Genomic DNA, 19,391 nt, shown 5'->3' with positions numbered 1-19,391 from the left:
CAACTGTGTGTCAGGTGGCGATAGGAGTCATAAAGAGATACCAAGCAGCCTAAGGAAATAGAGAGTAATTTAGCTAGAGGCAGAAAGAACCTCTTTGAGGAGGTGACATTTGATCAGAGATCTAACAGGAAGTGTGCTGGGCAGAGGGGACAGCAAGGCCAAAGGCCCTGAAGCAGGATTGCGACTTCTGTGTGTGAAGAACAAAAGGAGGCCAGCATGGCTGGAACTCTGTGAGCAGGGGAAAGTGGAAGGAAAGGAGGGCAGGGAGGAAGCCAGGAGCCAGATCACTGGGAGCTTGGAGGTGGGCTCGTGACTTCAGATTTTATTAAAATGTGATGGGAAGTGATTAGAGGGTTGAGATCAGGCAAAGATTCGATCTTACTTTTACTTAGGCTCTAAACGGTAAATGTGTGGAATGCTATGATGCTCACCATACTGTTGACCATGAATTCTAATTAAATCGGGGGGGAGGGGCGGGGAGCATGGCTGTAGGAGAAAGTTGTTACTGCCATCTGCCTATACTTGTCTTGTTTGAGCTTTTTGAGAATATATTCATGTGTTATTTGCGTAATTAAGAAATATTAAAGGTGAAAAAGACGTAGAATCAATCATTCCTTATACAAAATAGTAAATAAATCCCTCAGCATTCTTTTCCATGACCTTGAGCAAATTCACTTTCTTAGCTTTACTGTGCTCCATGTTTATAAGAAGTGGGTAATCTGTTCTTTCTCACAAGATTGTTCATGAGAATGAATCATATAATATGCATTTGACTCAGCCTCATGCTCAGCACATTGCAGTAATTCAAGAATGACAGCTATTATTCTTGCCATGCTGTCACCACCCATGTCCAAACACTATGAGGAATTCAGGATGCTATAAAATTGCCTTGTCTCTTTGTCACCTTTATCTTAAGCTATAGAGAAGTATAACAGGCTATTTTATAGCATCATAGAATTTAAAAGCTGAATAAGCCATCTGGTCCAACTCTGCTTCTTTTACAGATGGGGAAACTGAGGCACTGAGGAGCTAAGCTGTTGGCTCTCAGATTTATAGCGAGGGAGTGACCCTGGTCTCCTGCCTTCCAATTCAAATCTCTATTTACTGCATCAGTGTTTCCCTCATTTTAAGCATTCACATTACACCTTCTAATATGATAATTATCTAATATTTTAATTCACCCTGTAAGTACTTTCATTTTCAAAGGAAACTTTGTATCCTCACCGTAAGTGGAAAACCAGTATTCCTTGTTATAATACATTATAATAATTTATAGTTTTAGTATATTTACATTATTGCTATTGCCGCAATAATGCTGTGCAAGAAACAACTCTAAAGCTTAGTGACATAATACAATAATAAGCATGTCTTTCTTGCTCACATGCTTGTGGGTTGGTTGGGGCACATCTGATCTAGGCTGGGTTTAGTTGATCTGCTCCAGTTGTCTCTTAGCTTTTTTGGACCAGTAGCTACATGAGGCATATTCTTCTCAGGTTCTCCTCTGAAGGCAGGAGTACAAAAGTTCAAGCCTAAATGTCATGTCTACCTTTATCGCATTGGCCAAACCAGGTCTTATGCTCAAATCCATCATCAACGGGACAAGGAAAATACATCCTCCCCTAGTGGAGGAACTGTAAAATCCCAGAGCCAAGGGTGTAGATAGAAGGAGGGATGAAAACTTGGGGAAAATAATGGAGTATATAAAAATAATATGTTAATATGTAGATATTACATTGAAATGGGCAATGCCCATCTGTTTGCCCTCTCAAAATATCTTGCATACTCCTAGAGTTGGGCATCTCACAGTGTGAGAAATACCCAAGTATGCTGCATTCTGGACACAGGAACTATGGTTCAACTCACTATGCTGATAACCAAACATCTAAAGAAAAAGAATGGTACCCTAAATTTCACTGATGCACATTGTCTCATATTGTAACTTCTTTGAATATAGGATGCCTATTGTACCCTGGGATGTTTTACGGTGCAGCATAGTCATGATGAGGTTTAACTGCCTGTACTCATGCACACGTGGTTGTCATTCCAGGTGGGTTGACTGGACAGCTGCAATCCCCTGACTTTCAGCCAACCAACCACTTAGGGGCCATTTGAGGAGGAGGCGTGTGTCTTGGATGTTGTCTGAAAACTTTTGTTGACAACAAAGGAGCCAGCTTCAAAACTTTCAGAGAGGGTGTTAGAGGCTTGGAAGAAAAGTCCAGAGTCAACAGTGAAGTACTCATGAAGGATAGGACCAACAACGCAATTCTTGAGAGCACAAGGATAAAACCGTGGAAAACTTACATCCATTGTTCTGCGTTAAAAAGTGATTCAGAAGTACTGCACTCTGAATGTGAGGAAGTTTTAGGAAACCTCAACCAATTTATCTCTTATTTTATCTATACTCTAGAGCAAGAAGAGACTTAAGAAATTATCTAAATAAGTTCAAAATAGCAATTTTAATAAGTATACAATAAAAGTCCTAAATGATAATAAAACATGTTATGCTTTAACTTAATGGAGCTTCCTTTTTCTTAGTGTTACACAAAGTAGAGCAAAATAAATGGTGTTTACAATAGACAGCTTTCTCAATTCAGTGAAATGTGATATATAATTAAAAACACTTAAATGGAAGCTATATCAGGTAGCATGCTTTTGTTTGCAAATCTTGGAAAATCTAACTAAAACTGACTAAACAATAAGGAAAGTGTTGGCTCAGCAATTGAAAGATTCTAGAGGTTGGGAGCACTTTATAGGTAATTTATACCAACAGCTCAATGATGTCAGAACTCTCCATCTCTCCATCCTTGTGGCTAAGGTGGTGTGTGTTGCTTACTTAGGTCAATTAACACCTTCCTATGGAGCTGAGGGTGGAGTCAATCTTACTCATATCAGAAGGCTGCTGCATAAGCAATGCATGGATGATAATGACCATGGATAAAGGGGAGCAGAAGAAATTCCCACTTTGCAGGAATGCATGAACCGAGAATCAACGGTCAAGGAAAAGCAAGCCATGGTTATGATTTGGTGTAGGGCTTATTGCCTTCCTTTTGGAGGCACTGTTAGGGTCAAGACAAAGAAGGTTGAGGGATAGTTCCTTACTTGCCCTCAAATTACTGAGACATAAATGGGAGAAGTGGAGACAGACATTCAATAGGATCAGAGGCATAGTCTACATACAGCCTTAAGGACTTTAGTGTTTATACAAATGAACTTGAAACCAATAGGTAAGGCTAAGGAATTGTATTCCCGGTGGTGGCCCGATCTATAATTTCATAAACTTGAAACCAACGTGGTAGGCTAAGGAAATATATTCTGGGTGGTGGCCCAATCTATAACTTCACAAAAGGAAAATCCTCTCTCACTCTCTAAGTCAAATGATTATTTTTTCCCTGAGAGAGGAAGTGTATGTTGATTTGGAATAAAAACTGACTAAAAGTCAAATGTTATCAAGCAAGGTTCTGACGGCTCTATGCACAGACCTGATTAGCATGGAGACTTCTTGCTCCTGGGGCTTGCTAAAAGGAGACTCTGGAACTGGACAAATTGAGCTGGTGATGTCATTCCCTAAGTAACACAGGTGACTGCTGAGGTATGTGCACTTAAAACAAACCAGGCTAATTGGCCTGAGTTTTGGTATAATCTATCATTCTTTCACAGGAGAGAATTTTTGTGGGAGGTGGTCATATTAAATACAACTTTGAAATAAAGAAATCCCATGCTACTCACTTCTGGTGGCCCCATCAGAAATTTATTATGGCAAAAAACACAGACTATGTGATGTAAATCCCTTAGTTGAGCTTATTTGATCCTTCTTTCCTTCTCATTCTGTTTCTCTTTTTTTCTCTTTCTCTCTCTTAAGTAATAAAAAGTGACTAATGGATGAAATTTCACTTGGATGAATTATATGCAAAGTTGTTGCACATAAAATGAATTTTTTCCATGATATTGTATTTCTTTCTCTGCTTTATTGTAGTCTTTTTGTTTGAATTAATACAATAATATTACCAAAGTCATCCTCCATTACACGACTGTTTGCCTTCAAGTTCAAGGCAACAATGTCATTTTCAGATGAAGCTATTTGTCTTTGTTGAAACAGACAAGGCAGTTGGTACATTCAGACTCAATTGTTACGTTGCATGATTGATTCCATGATAGAGTTCGGAGCCAAGGGAAATGAAATTGCCATTAACTGTTCAGTATGTTCTCTCTTCTGCTAGATCTGATGGGAGAACAACTCGTATAACCAGGCCTAGGAGGGAAGCAGAAGGGAGTTAACTCAGATCAGTTCCCCAGGAAGCAGACTCTGAGACAGAGTTTAGGGTGCAGGATGTTTATTAAAGTGTGTCCTTGGGATCAATGCCAGAAGAAGAGAGAGAAAGGAAGCAGGAGTGTGCAGAGGGAAAAGATGAGCTGCGATGCAGGCCTAGTGAGGGCCCTGCTGACCCCATGGGGAGCTCTGAGGCTGGTAGGGCCCTTCAGTGTTACACTGAATTGAGCCAAGATGAACCAAGGCCTTTATACCCTATGTTGATTAGTTATTGGATATGGACTGTCCTGGGAAGGGGCATGACCCTGAGTGAGGTTGCTCTTTGAATTTGAGGCGATCCCTGAAAAGCTTGATAGCTGAAGTCTGTCTGCTGACAGCACTGCAGGGATCTAGGCCCGGATTCTGGGGCAGTTGTCCTTAACCAGAGGTGATTTTACCGCATAAGGGACATTTGACAATGTCTGGAAATGTGGTTTTTTTTGTGTGTGAGGAAGATTGTCCCTGAGCTAACATCTGTGCCAATCTTCCTCTGTTTTGTGTATGGGATGGTGTTACAGCATGACCTGATGAGCGCTGTGTAGGTCTGCACCTGGGATCCAAACCAGCAAGCCTGGGGCCTCCAAAGTGGAACATGCAAACGTAATCCCTATGCCACCAGGCCAGCTCCTGGAAATATTTGTGACGGTCACAACTGGGGGCATGCTACTGGCATCAAGTGGATAGGATCCAGGGATGCTGCTAAACATCTCACAGTGCACTAGACAGCTCCCCACAACAAAGAATGATCTGGTCCAAAATGCCAATAGTGCCAATGTTGGGAAGCCCTGCTCTAGGGCAACAAGTTACCTCTTGAAGTACAGCCTGGTGAGCATCACAGTGCCCACCAAAAGAATCGGCATTAAATGAGATATTACTACATGTCAGATACAATGCTCTGCATTCCTTATTCCTCCTAATCCTTGCATAAACCCCTTGACAGGAGTCTCATAGTTGCCATTTACTAATGAGGAAACTGATGCTCAGAGCAGCTGGGCAAACTGCTCAACATCCTGAACTGGAAGGATGCCAGATGAGATTTAGAGTGGACTTGTTTGTCGAAAACACTGTGGTATCTTCTAGCTTTCACTTGATGGCTCCATGCAGCAGGTCTCAAACTTTTCTCCTTCTCTACTGCAAGCACAAGATGGGTGATATTTATGTGTTCAGTTTGCTCCCATGGAATTCCTGGGGCATGAGCTGTGAACTCTCCTCTCTCTACTTCATTTAAAAGGCACTGTGTAACATGAGTGAGCAGGGTGCAAATTATAGGGATGACCCTGAATCCTCTCTAATTTGTATTTTTAATAGGCCATTCCTGAACTCTGAGCCCTTACTATTAGTAGCAGAATGTTTACAGAAAGTTTGCAGTTGATTTTCACATGGAGTAAGACCTGTTGGTAGCCTTGCAGAATGCCTAGAAAGACACTACAACATTTTCAGGAGAATTTGCTTGGTACTATCTCTTCATGGTTCTGTGTCATTGGATGGATTGAGTCATTCAAGAACATTCTTCAGATCTTATTGGCACCTCAAGAACCTGAGGAATCAAAGAATTGACTGGTTAATTTATTTAAAAAATAGCTCTTACTATGTTAGAGAAACTGTCCTACTTTCTTGTTAGAAACAGTAGCATTTACTAGTAAAAGAACAGAAACAAAATCTATCATTTTACAGATATAACGGTGAACTCAGAGTCAACTATCACTTTCTCTAAAACAAAATCACCAAATTGTGACTTTTTAAATAGGACATCCATGTAAAGGGAATAAACATACAATCTATAAAAATGATAAGGAAAATAAAATGCAGTACAGATTTAACCCAAAGATATAAAGAAAAAAGACAGAAGTTTCATCATTATTGAGCTCAATAATAATGTAGCTATTACAGTCAACAGCAGCTGCAGCTTTTAGATTCTTTAACACAGTATCAGTCACCTCTTAAAAAATTCTGTCATTAATTCCCACAGCACATTTCTTTATGGAGGGTGTTATCATCTTCATTTTCAATTCAAAAATACAAAGGCCAGAGAGATGAAAACATCTCGATTAAATTTTCACAAAGGTGCATCGACAGAGGACATTGCCAAGCCCAGATCACTTTCTTCTGTTAGAAAGTCTAATTTAGTTACTGTGTATTTACATTTGTTCACTCACTCTTTCAATCAAATTCTTTAAACATTGCTAGGTAAAATATGCTATCTTGGTCAGTTTGGGCTGCTGTAACAAATTGCCATAGACTGGGTACCTCAAACAACGGACATTTATTTCTCACAGTTCTGGAGGCTGGAAAGTCCAAGATCAACGTGCCAGCAGATCTGGTGTTTGGTGAGGGCCCACTTCCTGGTTTGCAGGTGGCCATCTTCTCATTGTACCCTCATGTGGCAGAGAGCAGAGTGCTAGCGCTCTTTCTCTTAAGAACACTAGTTTCTTCATGGGGGCTCCACCTTCATGATCTAATTAACTCCCAGCCCCCACCCCAAATATCACATTAGAGTTTCAACATAAAAGTTCGGGAAGACAAAACATTCAGTCCATAGCTTATAGTATAAGTGGTGATGTGCTGGTAAATGTTTAAAAACTGACTCTAAAAAAAGACAGAAATACACATGTATATAAGTTTATTTTTAAATTTTACTAATAAAAAGAATGTGTAGCACACAACTTAAATGTAAGAATAAAATATACAATATCCTTTATTATAAATCCTATATAACCAATTGATTCTCACAGAATACTTTTGTTAAATTTTATCAAAATTTTGTATCCATGGCCAACCTCTGGTTTCAATTAACCCACAAGCATAGTCCAGCATGAATGTTGATTGATAGTTTTAGGTTTTAAGCCACCAACATGGTGTCACTTGACATGGAGCTAGGACGAGATGCTCAGCAGCACACCATTAGACAGAATTTCCATCATACACATAAGATAGACATAAATAATCTCAAGAACAGAGGTAATAGTAAAACGTGGAAAACTAATTAGGAGATGATGAGATGATTTCTGAGTCTTTGTTTTAAATGTAACTTATTTCCTTCCAGGTTTATGTGATTTAATTTCTTAATAATAACTATGTTTAACTATCAGTTCACAAGATTCCAGAAAATTTAACAGTTGGCACTTGCAAGCTGGTATGATTGCTGTTAAGGAAAAATTTTCAGTTAATCAAACATGCCCATTTCCACAATGTTTCCTACTCCAACTGAGTGGAGTTTCAGAGCATTTGAATAGAGGCCATCACATTGTCAAGGAAAATAGATGTTGAAATAGATGATGTTGAAGTGGGGCAGAGATGTTTCTTTAAAACTTACTGTTATTTTTGTGGTTTATTCACAGGCATTTCCCTGCATCTCAACAGGCATTTATGGTAAGTGATCTAGCTTTTGATAATGTTTGTATTTCTTTATTTTGTTGGTAAAGGCGAGGTTAACGGGAAAAGTAAGAAGTTCTCTAATGAATATAGTTTGCTGTGATTTAAAGAGACTCAAAATGCAGGTCAAATCATCATCGAGGAATCTCAAGAGGCTATTTGGATGTTCTTTTTGTTCTTGAATTTTGTCGGGTACCATGTGAAATGATTAGCTGCACTGTGGTTTAATGTCTTTTGTTAAACAAAAATTTTTGCTTTAGTAGAATTTGACCTCTAATAATATTTTCTTTAGTAAAGTCAGATTTTTCCCTTAGATGAATCATAATGTGTATAAAGCCTAGCATTATCATTATTTAGTTGTGAATTACACAATAATAGAAACATTAAAATGCACATACATGCATATATTTGTATATTTAAATTTTTAAAAAATCCAAAGAAGTGACTGTTAATGAAAGCAGATGATTTTAATAAGCTGTAAATATTTTTTCTGGTATTGATGGTGTGTTTTAAGTAGTGACTGCTTCACTTACAGATGGAAGGAAAATATTTTTATAATCACATGTTTTCACCAGCCTAAAGCTCTCTAAATATCTTTCCACCTACAATGAAATTTCCCTATGATTTTTTTTTCCTCAAGCCATTAATAAATCTGTTTTACAATCTTAAGGTAAAATGGAGATTACTTATCATTTTAGGGGTTTCTGTTAAAGCAAAACAGATTATGACATTTCTGAGCTCAAACTTCTCACGTGGAGACTCTTACCTGAAAAATAAAATATGTACAAATGTAGAGAAAGGGCTTAAGTTTATTACTATAGGGGAGGGATATCTAGTTTGATGTCAAAGGTAGAAGACTGATTTCTTCTTAATCTGATATTTCTGTTGAAGGTTTTGGTGAGAATAAAATGGAAAATGTAGGCCTGATTTAAATTAAATGGGGAAAGATTTAGTCACACTATTTAAAAATTTCAAATATGTTTTGTTTTTTTTCTCTCTGGATTCCACTATAGCCTGGCTTTGTGGAAACTCTGTGAACACTGGGCTAGAGAGGGCTAAACTTCACCGTTATCCCCATCATGACTGCTCTTTCTCCCTCATAGATGGTCAGTTAGAGCTCTTAAATATCTGCTTAAAGGAAGTATTACATGCTAAGTTTTACCTGGTCAAGAGACCAGAGCTTCACTTCACTTTGTCTAGAGTCAAATCAGACTCCATTGCAAAATGATTCTCATTTTGAGAATGTTGTGTCATGACAATCTTGATTTTCCCTCACAAAAAACAAACAAACAAAACTCCAGCTGCTTAAAGCAGTACTATACACATCATTTCCCATGTTTATTACCTTGTCATATTGTTAATGTCTGTTTTGTCTCTGAGAATCTTATGGGAACATGCAAAGAATTTCAGAGGGTGAATTTAACATGATACACCAAAAGGAAGGAAAGTGGCAGGAAAAGAAAATAGAACAATAAAGGAAGATGAGGAGGGACACTAAAATTAGAGGCTCAGGAGAGGATAGGAAGAACAAAATCAAACCTAAGGTGACTCTTGGTTAATTCTCATCCCTGAAGGACTGGGATTTCTCCTTAGAGAGAGTAACATGGCTCAAAATAAGGGAATTGGTTCTGTACTTCATTGTGTTGGATGGGGAGAAAGATTGAAGACTGTTGAGTAGGGCATTGATAGAGAGTCACAGTCACTGGCTTGGAGGGCTGCCACCAGGCAAGCTTGGACAATTTCCACAATACCAGCTGGAAGAATGTAGTTTTCAAGTGTTGGGGCCGGCCTAGTGGTATAGCGGTTACCTTCACACGCTCCCCTTTGGTGGCCTGAGGTTTGCGGTTCAGATCCCAGGCAGACCCACGTACCACTTATCAAGACATGCTGTGGCAGGTGTCCTACATAGAAAATAGAAAAAGATGGGCAGAGATGCTGGCTCAGGGCTAATCTTCCTTAGCAAAAAGGGGAAGGATTGGTGGCAGATGTTAGCTCAGGCATAATCTTAAAACAAACAGACAAACAAAGTACATATATAGTTTTCAAGTCCTGGTTACTCATCTCTCTTCCTCTCTATTTTTTGAGTAAATTTAAAAGTGAGAATGATACGCACAAAGTCAAATGCCATATTGCCTTTGGCTACCTTGAGGCCTAGGTTTATTTTTAGCTCCATAAGATCCTGTTTTAGTAACTATTAGATTACTCCAGTCCTTTTTAGTTTATGGACCATTTAGCATTTTGCAACCTGAAAATTATTTCTTATGTCCCTTGTGAAGTTATGGCTTTCTGGTCGGTGCTTGATTCTCTCCTAGTACCTAAATATTATGGGTCACTTGTTTTCTTGCTCTTCTTCAGAAGTCTGCTCTGCCTCCTCCATCATCTAGATCAGTTTTACTTTTATGTTTATTTTCTAAGATATCAAATAATACTTTATTTAAAGAAGTTCATGGCTGAAAAGAAAATATTAAAAAGCTTGCAAACAAAACTCCCAACACTTTGTAAATCATTCTAGAATGGATTTAGAGCGAATATTCAGAACAGTCACCTGGTTCTAGTCCTTTCCCTTCTTATTCCATATTCTAAACTTTACTAGATTAATTTTTCTGAGATACCACTTGGTGCCTGTTTCCCATCTGCTCAGGAGCCTTTGATCATATTCCATTACTTGCAGGTTAGTGTTCACTCTTTCTAGACTGCACAATAGGCATTGTATGTATCTCCTATAAACCAGTGCTTTCAAAATTTGTCAAGAGGGGGGAAAAATATCTTCTTGAGTATGTGTATCAGTGTGCCAAGAAATTATGTCTCTTTGCCTTTGTAGCTTTAAACGGGGAATTTAGTTTGCAGCGTTTCCTAAAATTATGTGACCATAGAGATTGTTATTTTCTCAACCTTTCTCAGGAGTAGTATTTTCTCCAGAATATAGTTTGAGAAATTTCTTGACATGCACTCATCATGGACACATATTCTGTTACCCACAAATAAGATGATGAATCTCAAAGCATGTTATATACCTTGCCAGGTCCAATTCTCTGTCCCTTCCTTATACCATACACACACACACACATACACATGTGCACCAAACTCACACACAGCATCGCTACCACTGCTCTCTCTCCTGATTCCCAAACAAAAATACACCACATACACTTATGCAGGTTGAATCTTGATCTCTGAGAAGTCTTCTTTTAATATGCCAACTTTTAGTAGTCATTACATCTTTTGAAATCTTTCTGCTTTTGTAATCTGGAGAATTAGCAATGCCCCCTTATATTGTGCCATAGATTTCTGCTGATATAACTTGTGCTTATAGCCTGTCTGGAATTCTTTAATGAGCAGGGATTCACTTGTGCATATTCTATGCACACTCAGGGCTTAGCATTGTGTCTAGAGGAGGCTCAGCAAATATTTGCTGTTTGATAACAATGATAATGATTGTAACTCAAGTTCTTGCCTAACTGAAGATACAAAAAACAGAATTGTTGACTGGCAAAATAACAGGTAGAGAAAGCTACACAGTTGATATTTTCTTAATGGGCAAACATCTCTATTTTAGGAAAAACAAATATGCTTCTAAAAAGCATTCTTACATCCCACAACTAGAAGGACCTGCAACTAAGATATACAACTGTGTACAGGGGGTGGTTTGGGGAGGTAAAGCAGAAAAAAAAAAAAATTGGCAACAGTTGTTAGCTCAGGTGCCAACCTTTAAAAAAAAAAAAAAAAGCGTTCTTAATCTGGAAATGGTATTTGTAGGCATGGCAGTGTCCACCTTGACCAAGTAAAATGAAAACTCAAAAACTTGTTCAGTTAGAGAACTAAGCTGAATACAACACTAAACTCCACTTAAGAAAAAGCCCCTTTGCTTTTTATTATGGCCCACAGGGTAACGGTCAGTCAGAGAGGTACACGTCGGCCGTGAGGCCCTATCCTAACTTCTCCCAACAAGCCTTAGTCCCAGCCCCCCTCCCCACCTGCTGGAATTTCTCAGATACTTGTTTGCTTTAGATTTACCTTGACTTTTGGATTTATGGTCCACAAACCTCCTGTAAGTCTAGTTCTACTAGAAGAAAATTTGGCTACGGTGGACCCATCTTTTGTAGGAGTTTGGTTATTTAATTGCCAGGATGATCTCATACCAAGTTAATTTCAACAGTAAGCATTCCCATTTCATGGAAACTCAGGCATCATCATCACACTCAGAGCGTGTCTGGAGGATCTGGTGCACACCAGTCCTTTGGGGGTGCTCGGGACCACAGCAGAAGCTAATTCCTCTTTCAGCCTCTCCCCATTCCTCAGCCTTTGGGGAACAAGCCCTGATGGCCGCAAAACCTAAAACTGCACCTTTTTGCAAGACACATACTGAAAAATATCCACTGTGAAACTCAACCCAATTTAAGGAAGACACAGGATGGGAGCAGGCCCTGCCTGCTTTGAAGTTCCGCTGGAAGAGGAACCAGACTTTTCCATTCTTTCAGCGACCGCTGTTGCAGCTCCAACATAATGTTTCCAGGATGGTTCCACGGGGCACCAGATCGCCTGCTTACACTCAGGATGAAAAGCCACATTTGTTAAAATACCAAAGAAAGGCCTGTGTTACTTTTGGAAAAATAGATCCAGATGAGGCTTACAGGGGCTCTGAACTCCCAGATTCCTGTTAAAGATTTGAATTGGCTGCTAAACCAGTCTCAGAGGGACCGATCTAAACTTTCCTGATGGACATTTCAGATCTCGTGCGTGCCTTCTGCCCTTTGAGTCCAACTTGGACACTCTGGTGCTAATAAGTTTAACAAAAGAGGCTAGACATGATGCATAGCAATGGAATTTTTGCTGAGAAGTGAAGAGCAAAAGTAATTTTAGTCCATTTTATGGGAGTCAATATAGTTAACAGAAGTGAAGTCCAGGTGGAAGGGAGTATGCTTTGAGTAACTGGGAAAATATTCTCTCAGGAGAAGAAGAAAAAATTCGAATATTGCTTTCCAGGTATGAGGTGGTATATTTTAGAGAGGAAGGAATTTCAGATATTGAGTTATTGGCTGGAAATTTGCAGAAAAAATTTAAGTACAGCATAATTTAGCTAACGCAGCTTCCATATTTGGTCATTATATTTCTGTTATGAACACAGAAGGCCTATTTCTATCAAATCAGCTGGTCTCTGTGAAATGCTGCCAGGACACAACTTTCTAAATGAATTCCTCATTTGCATTCAAGCTCGCTCTTCTACTTCTAACTGGTAAAAAGGAGACCAACGCGATGTTTCATTAATCTTATATCTACCTGGCAAATATTTTTATCACTACATCTGTCTAAATTCACAGACGTGACTTGGAAAGAAACCAGGGCATTCTCCAACAGCAATGCTAAGGGCATGCCCTCCATCAGCTTTAAACGCTGACAGATTTCAGAGGGTGTGACAAGCATTGCTGTGCAATTCTGGGCTTGCTGGAAGAGTTATCTTATGTAATACATTTGGAAACCAGAGCAAAATTGACAAAAATGTGTGCCCCTCCCTTTCATTCCCCTGACAGCTCTCCCCCTCCCTCTTGCTTTCTTCTCTTCCCTTTGATATTTCCATTTGCTTTGAAAACTTCCTTTCAGGTGGTCTAACGATGACTCTTTTTTTCTGTCATAAATTCTCTTCTCTGACATCCTGTGTTTTTTGTCTGGCCATGTTATTCCCACTATAGGAGGCCTGATTGTTCTTGGCAATCCTTGAGTTAATTGCCAGCCCTCAAAGCAAAGTAACATTAGAATCAGTGTAACTTACTTCCCTTTGGGAAAATGCAGTGCTGGGGCCAAACCCACCTCAATTATATAATATTTGAATATTATTTTACGAGCTCATCATTATGAAGCACTGGAGAAAGAGCCTTACAGACAACCAAATTCTAGCTATTAAATTGTTTATAACCCTCTGAGTGCTTACCATTTGGATAGACATTTATAGCAAATACACTTACATATGTCCACATTTATGCATTCATCCCACAAAATGTAGTATAAACTCCTCTCTTCCTTTTTCTAAGCTACACGGGTCTTTAATAAGAAGACATCAAACTATGAAATCAAAGGTACCGCCTTTGCTCTGGAAAATAGTCTTAAGTGCCCAGCAACAAAATACGCTAGTTCAGCTTACATAAAAATGACAGTGAGACCTGCAGGCAGGGTTCCTCCAGGGCATCTGCCAAAAGAAATGAAAATCCTGGAAACTTAGCTTCCTGGTCCTGAGGATGCAGCGAATAACCAGTGTCTTTCTGCCTGGTGCGCTGTCCAAACTGAACAATTTGAGGACTTAATTAAAAGATTAAGTGTTTCAAAAAGTAACAAAGGCTGCAATTTTTATTACTGTTTCTGAGGTCCACCTCCTTGCAATTGTGTCAAGGTAAAAATTTGGCTTAGGCCTAGAGGGCACAAGTGAATTCCAACCCACCTCTTTCTCAGAGGCTGCCACTTATTGCTATGCTGCCTTAAAAAATGGCTTTTCTTATAGAAGTATTAAAACAGAAAGCCTTTTAACGAAATAGGAAAACCGCTTCAGTAAATTATAGAACCTATCCATTTGGTAGTAACTCTGGGAATATCTTTCAGCCATGTTGAAAATAGGAGCACTATTAAGATACTCTCCCTAAAGAACTGTTTGGGGGTGTCTAAGAAATGACCACACTTTCAGTTCGATCACTGAAATAGTTTCCATACTCTTGCTCATTTTTCTCATCTAGTCTTGAGTGACATTTCTTTTTCTTGTTCCTTATACATACTTGATTCTAAAGGGCAAGTTTAAATAAACATAGCTCAGCTCTCTTTAGAAAGGACTTCAAAAATAATTCTGACAGTTTCTTTAGAGAAGTCAAGTATGTTTAGCTGTTTAGGACAATGATTTTCATGTCAAATCCTTTTTAGTCAATGATTCTATTTTTAAAATGCATCTTGAAGTGCATTTGAAAGAGACTATATTAGTTAGGGTAAAGCTAAACTGCTGTAACAAAGAGACTCTAAAATAGAGTGGCTTAGTGAATATAGATGTATATTTCTCTCTGTGCTAACAGTTCCAGAGTGAGCATCCTATTTGTGGGAGGATTTGTTCCACTCTGTCATTCAAAGAGCCATGAATCTACCCTGGTGCCAAGCAGTTGCTCTGCCTTCCTTAACACGTTGTTCTTATATACTTACCTGCCCTGGTTCCAGCAAAAGAAACACATATGATGGGAACACATCTTATCTTATGGTCCCTGGACTCAAAGTAGCACTTGTCACTTCCATCTACCTTCCATTGGGGAGAAATTGGTCTTATGACCTACGTAACTGCAAGGAGATTGGAAATTTATCCTAGCTTAGAATTCATGTGTCTGACTACAATTCTGTTATGTGGAAAAAAGAGGGCATTGAATTATGATGGACTTCTAGAGATCATTGCTCAAGGGGAAAAGAAAGGCAAATTAAATCAAACAGTTCACTTATAGGTACTTTAATTTGAGGCAGTGCCATTTACCCACAATCAGTAAATGTTTTTAAATCATCATGGTCCGTATTTTGTAAGAATATATGGTGATTTTGATAGTATCTACTTTATTAAAATGTCTTCATAATCCTGAACTCTAACAAATTGAAGGTATAGATTTCTTAAGACATCAGAAAAATGACCCATCTTTAGCTGTCAGCCAGTATATTTAGACATTTAGTTCTCACCTCAGTTGCATTTACATTTTTTTTGTACTATACTTCTTGCAAAATTTGCAGACATAGTGGAACTAAGATCAATATATTGAAAATGAGGAAATAATTGTATCATTTATTACATTCTTCATTCTGGCCCATTTCCATAGCAACCCTTGGAGGAATCAACTGCAATTTGCTTCTGTAACACTTTGCGCCCCTGATGCTACATCCATCTATAAACATATAAGAGATCCCAAGCAGATGCAGATCAACATCCTGTGTGCTAAGGATCCCTAGGGAAATGTGAGTTTAGGCAAGAGTCTAATCATAGAAGAGTGGAAATATTACTGAGAGATATTGAGAGAGGGAGAGAAGGAGAGGGAGAGAGAGAATGAATGATAATATGAATATGAATCTAAAACTCCTGGATAGTGAAAGGAACTCTCCTTAGAATCTTTAGAACTGAATAAAATAGTTTATTTATACCTTGTCTCTCTTTTCAGCCATAGTCAACAAGGAGAGTTCCCCACATGTAACTAAAAATTGAATTGAAATTCACAAAATCAACATGAAATTACCTCTCTATAATTTGTAGACCTGAATTCATTTCTAAATGTTTCAAATTAATCTAGGTTCACCTAAATGCTCCCAGATCTTCTTACTAATCAGCCACTATTTTTGGGGGGGAGGTGGTCAGGAAGACTGACCCTGAGCCAACATCTTCTGCTAATCTTCATTTTTTTGCTTGAGGAAGATTGTTGCTGAGCTAACATCTGTGCCAATCTTCCTCTATTTTGTATGTGGGATGCTGCCACAGAATGACTTGATGAGTGGTGTGTAGGTCCGTGATTACAGGATCCGAACCTGTGAACCCTGGGCTACCAAAGCGGAGCACATGAACCTAACCACTATGCAACTGGGCCAGCCTCTAAGCAGCTACATTTTTCATAAAACTTATTTTCCCTTTACTCAAGACTTCCATCCTATTGGAACTTAGCTTATAAAACTGGGTTCCAAGCTCTGTCCACCTAGCACCAAGCCAGATGCAAAGTAAGTCTTAATAAACATTTATTTAATTAACTACAAAATAAATAGATCCTCAACAAAATATTAGCAAATCAAATCCAAGAAGAGTATAAAAAATTATATACCATGACCAGTGGGATTTATCTCAGGTATGTAAGGCTGATTAAACATTTGAAAATCAATTAAGGTAATCCATCACATCAATAGACTATGGAAGAAAAATCACAAGATTATCAATAAATGTATAAAAAGCATTTGACAAAATCCAGCACTCATTCATGATAAAACTTTCAGTAAACTAACACTAGAGGAGAACTTTCTCAACTTGGTAAAGACCATCTACAAAAAAACCAACAGCTAATGTCATACTTAATGGTGAGAAACTCAACAATTTCCCACTAAGATCAGGTACAAGGCAAGGATATCGTCTCTTACCACTCCTTTTCAACATCATACTGGAAGTCCTTGCTAACACAATATGGCAAGAAGAGGAAATAAAAGGTATACAGATTGGGAAGGAAGACATAAAACTGCCTTTATTTAGAAACAACATGATCATCTTTGTAGAAACCCAAGAGAATTGACAGAAAAAACCTTCTTAGAACTAATAAACAATGATAACAAGGTTTCGGGATAAAGTTTAATATAAAAATGCCAATTTATATAAATAAATAATTGGAGATATATCCCATTTTCATGAATGGGAAGACTCATTATTGTCAAGAAGTCAGATCTATAGATTCAATGTAATCCCAATTTAAATCCCAGAAAGTTATTTTATGGATATTGACAAACTGATTCTAAAGTTTATATGGAGAGTTAAAAGACCTAAAATAGCCCAACACAATATTGAAGGAAAAAAACAAAATTGGAGGACTGACAGTGCCTGACCTCCACAATTACTATAAAGCCACGGTAATCAAGATAGTACGGTATTGGCAAAAAAATCGACAGAATGATCAATGGGGTAGAAGAAAGAGCCTAGAAATAGACCCACATAAATGTAGTCAACTGATCTTTGATAAAGGAACAAAAGAAATGCAATGGAGCAAAGATAGTCTCATCAACAAATGATGTTGGAACAACAGGACATCCACATGCAAAAAAATGAATCTGGACACAGACCTTACACATTTCACAAAAATTAACTCAAAATGTATCATAGACTTTAATGTAAAATGCAAGACTATAAAACTCCTGGAAGATAATGTAGATGAAAACCTAGATAACCTTGGATATGTAGAGGATCTTGGGTACGGTGATGTCTTTTTAGATACTACAACAAAGACATGATCCATGAAATAAATAATCGATAAGTTGGACTTCATTAAAATTGAAAACTTATGCTTTATGAATGACAATGCCAAGAGAATTAGAAGATAAGCCACAGACTGGGAGAAAATATCTCCAAAAGAGACATCGTTCTGATAAACTGTTATCCAAAATGTATAAAGAATTCTTAAAACTCAACAATAAGAAAATAAACAAACAAATGAACAATTAGGTCAAAAACCTTAACAGACACCTCACAAGAGAAGATACACAGATGGCAAATAAGCATATCAAAAGATAGTCCACGTCATATGTCATCAGGGAATTGCAAACTAAAACAACAATGAAATACCACTGCACATTTATTAGAATGGCCAAAGTCCAGAACTCTGACAATGCCAAATGCTGGCAAGGATGTAGAGCAACAGGATCTCTCATTCACTGCTGATGGGAATGCAAAATCTTACAGCCACATTGGAAGAGAGTTTGGCAGTTTCTTATAAACTAAACATAACCTTACCATATGATCCAGCAATTGCATTCTTTGGTATTCATGAAAGGAGTTGAAAATTTATGTCCACACAAAAACCTGCACATAGATGTTTATAGGAGCTTTGTTCATAATTGCCAAAATTTGGAACTAACCAAGACATCTTTCAGTAGGTGAATAGATAAATAAAGTGTGGTACATCCAGACAATGAAATATTATTCAGTGCTAAAAAGAATTGAGCTATCGGCCATGAAAAGACATGGAAGAATTTTAAATGCATATTACTAAGTGACAGAAGCCAGTCTTAAAAGGCTACATATTGTATAATTCCAACTACATGTCATTCTGGAAAAGGCAAAACTATAGAGACAATGAAAGGAGCAGTTTTTGCCAGGATTTGGGGTGGAGGAGAGATGAATAAGCAGAGGACAGAGGACTTTTTAGGGCAGTGAAAATACTCTGCATGATATTGTAATGATGGATATATGTCATTACGCTTTTGTCCAAACCCACAGACTGTACAACATACCAAGTGAACCCTAAAGTAAACTATGGACTTTAAGTGATTAAGACATGCCAGTGGAAGTTCCTCCTTTGTAATAAATGTACCACTCTCGTGGGGGATGTTGATAACGGGGGAGGCTGTGAAAGTGTGGGGGCAGCGGTATATGAGAAATCTCTCTACCTTCCTCTCAATTTTGTTGTAAACCTAAAACTGCTCTAAAGAAATAGTCTTAAGTCAATCAATCAATCAATAAAATAGGTAGCTGTCCAGTGGTAGGGAAGGCTGTTGACCTGCTCTGTCTAGACTGAAGACCAGACTCTGGATTCAGAAATCACTGAGATCTATCACACCCTCGTTTCAATTTTTTTACTTACTGAGAGGAATGATTTCACTTAGATTTTAAGAGGATAACACAGGAATCTGTTAATAATAACAGAGCCCAATCTTTTATATGCAGTTAATTTTTAAGCATTTTTATTAAAATATAACTTACATAATATAAAATCCTTCCTTTTAAAATGACTTTAGCAGATACACAGAGCTGTGTGAGCATTATCATAATCTAATTTTAGAAAATGTTAATTACTCCCAAAAGAAAGCCTATGTCAACTGTCACTCCTCAGCCCCACTTCCCCAGCTTTAGGAAAATAGTAATCTATTCTTGGTCTGTATAGATTTGCCTGTTCTGGCTATTTCATGTAAATGGAATCATAAAGTATGTGGTCTTTTGTGACTAGCCTGTTTCACTTAGCATAATATTTTC

General features: G+C 38.0%; 1 protein-coding gene across 8 annotated transcripts in view; it reads left to right on the top strand.

The window, feature by feature from the left end:
* Nucleotides 1-19,391, top strand: part of MACROD2 (mono-ADP ribosylhydrolase 2) — a 1,868,269-nt gene that overhangs the window by 1,280,719 nt on the left and 568,159 nt on the right. For all 8 annotated transcript variants that reach the window (XM_070588786.1, XM_070588788.1, XM_070588789.1 and 5 more), the window contains exon 7: nucleotides 7,645-7,675. In XM_070588786.1, the coding sequence (XP_070444887.1) occupies nucleotides 7,645-7,675 (31 nt within the window). The remainder of the gene's footprint in view (nucleotides 1-7,644; nucleotides 7,676-19,391) is intronic.

The sequence above is a fragment of the Equus przewalskii genome, chromosome 21 (assembly GCF_037783145.1).
Source record: "Equus przewalskii isolate Varuska chromosome 21, EquPr2, whole genome shotgun sequence".
Lineage (NCBI taxonomy): Eukaryota > Metazoa > Chordata > Mammalia > Perissodactyla > Equidae > Equus > Equus przewalskii.
Note: the sequence above shows the minus strand (reverse complement) of the source record. Positions and strands in the feature narration are given on the sequence as shown.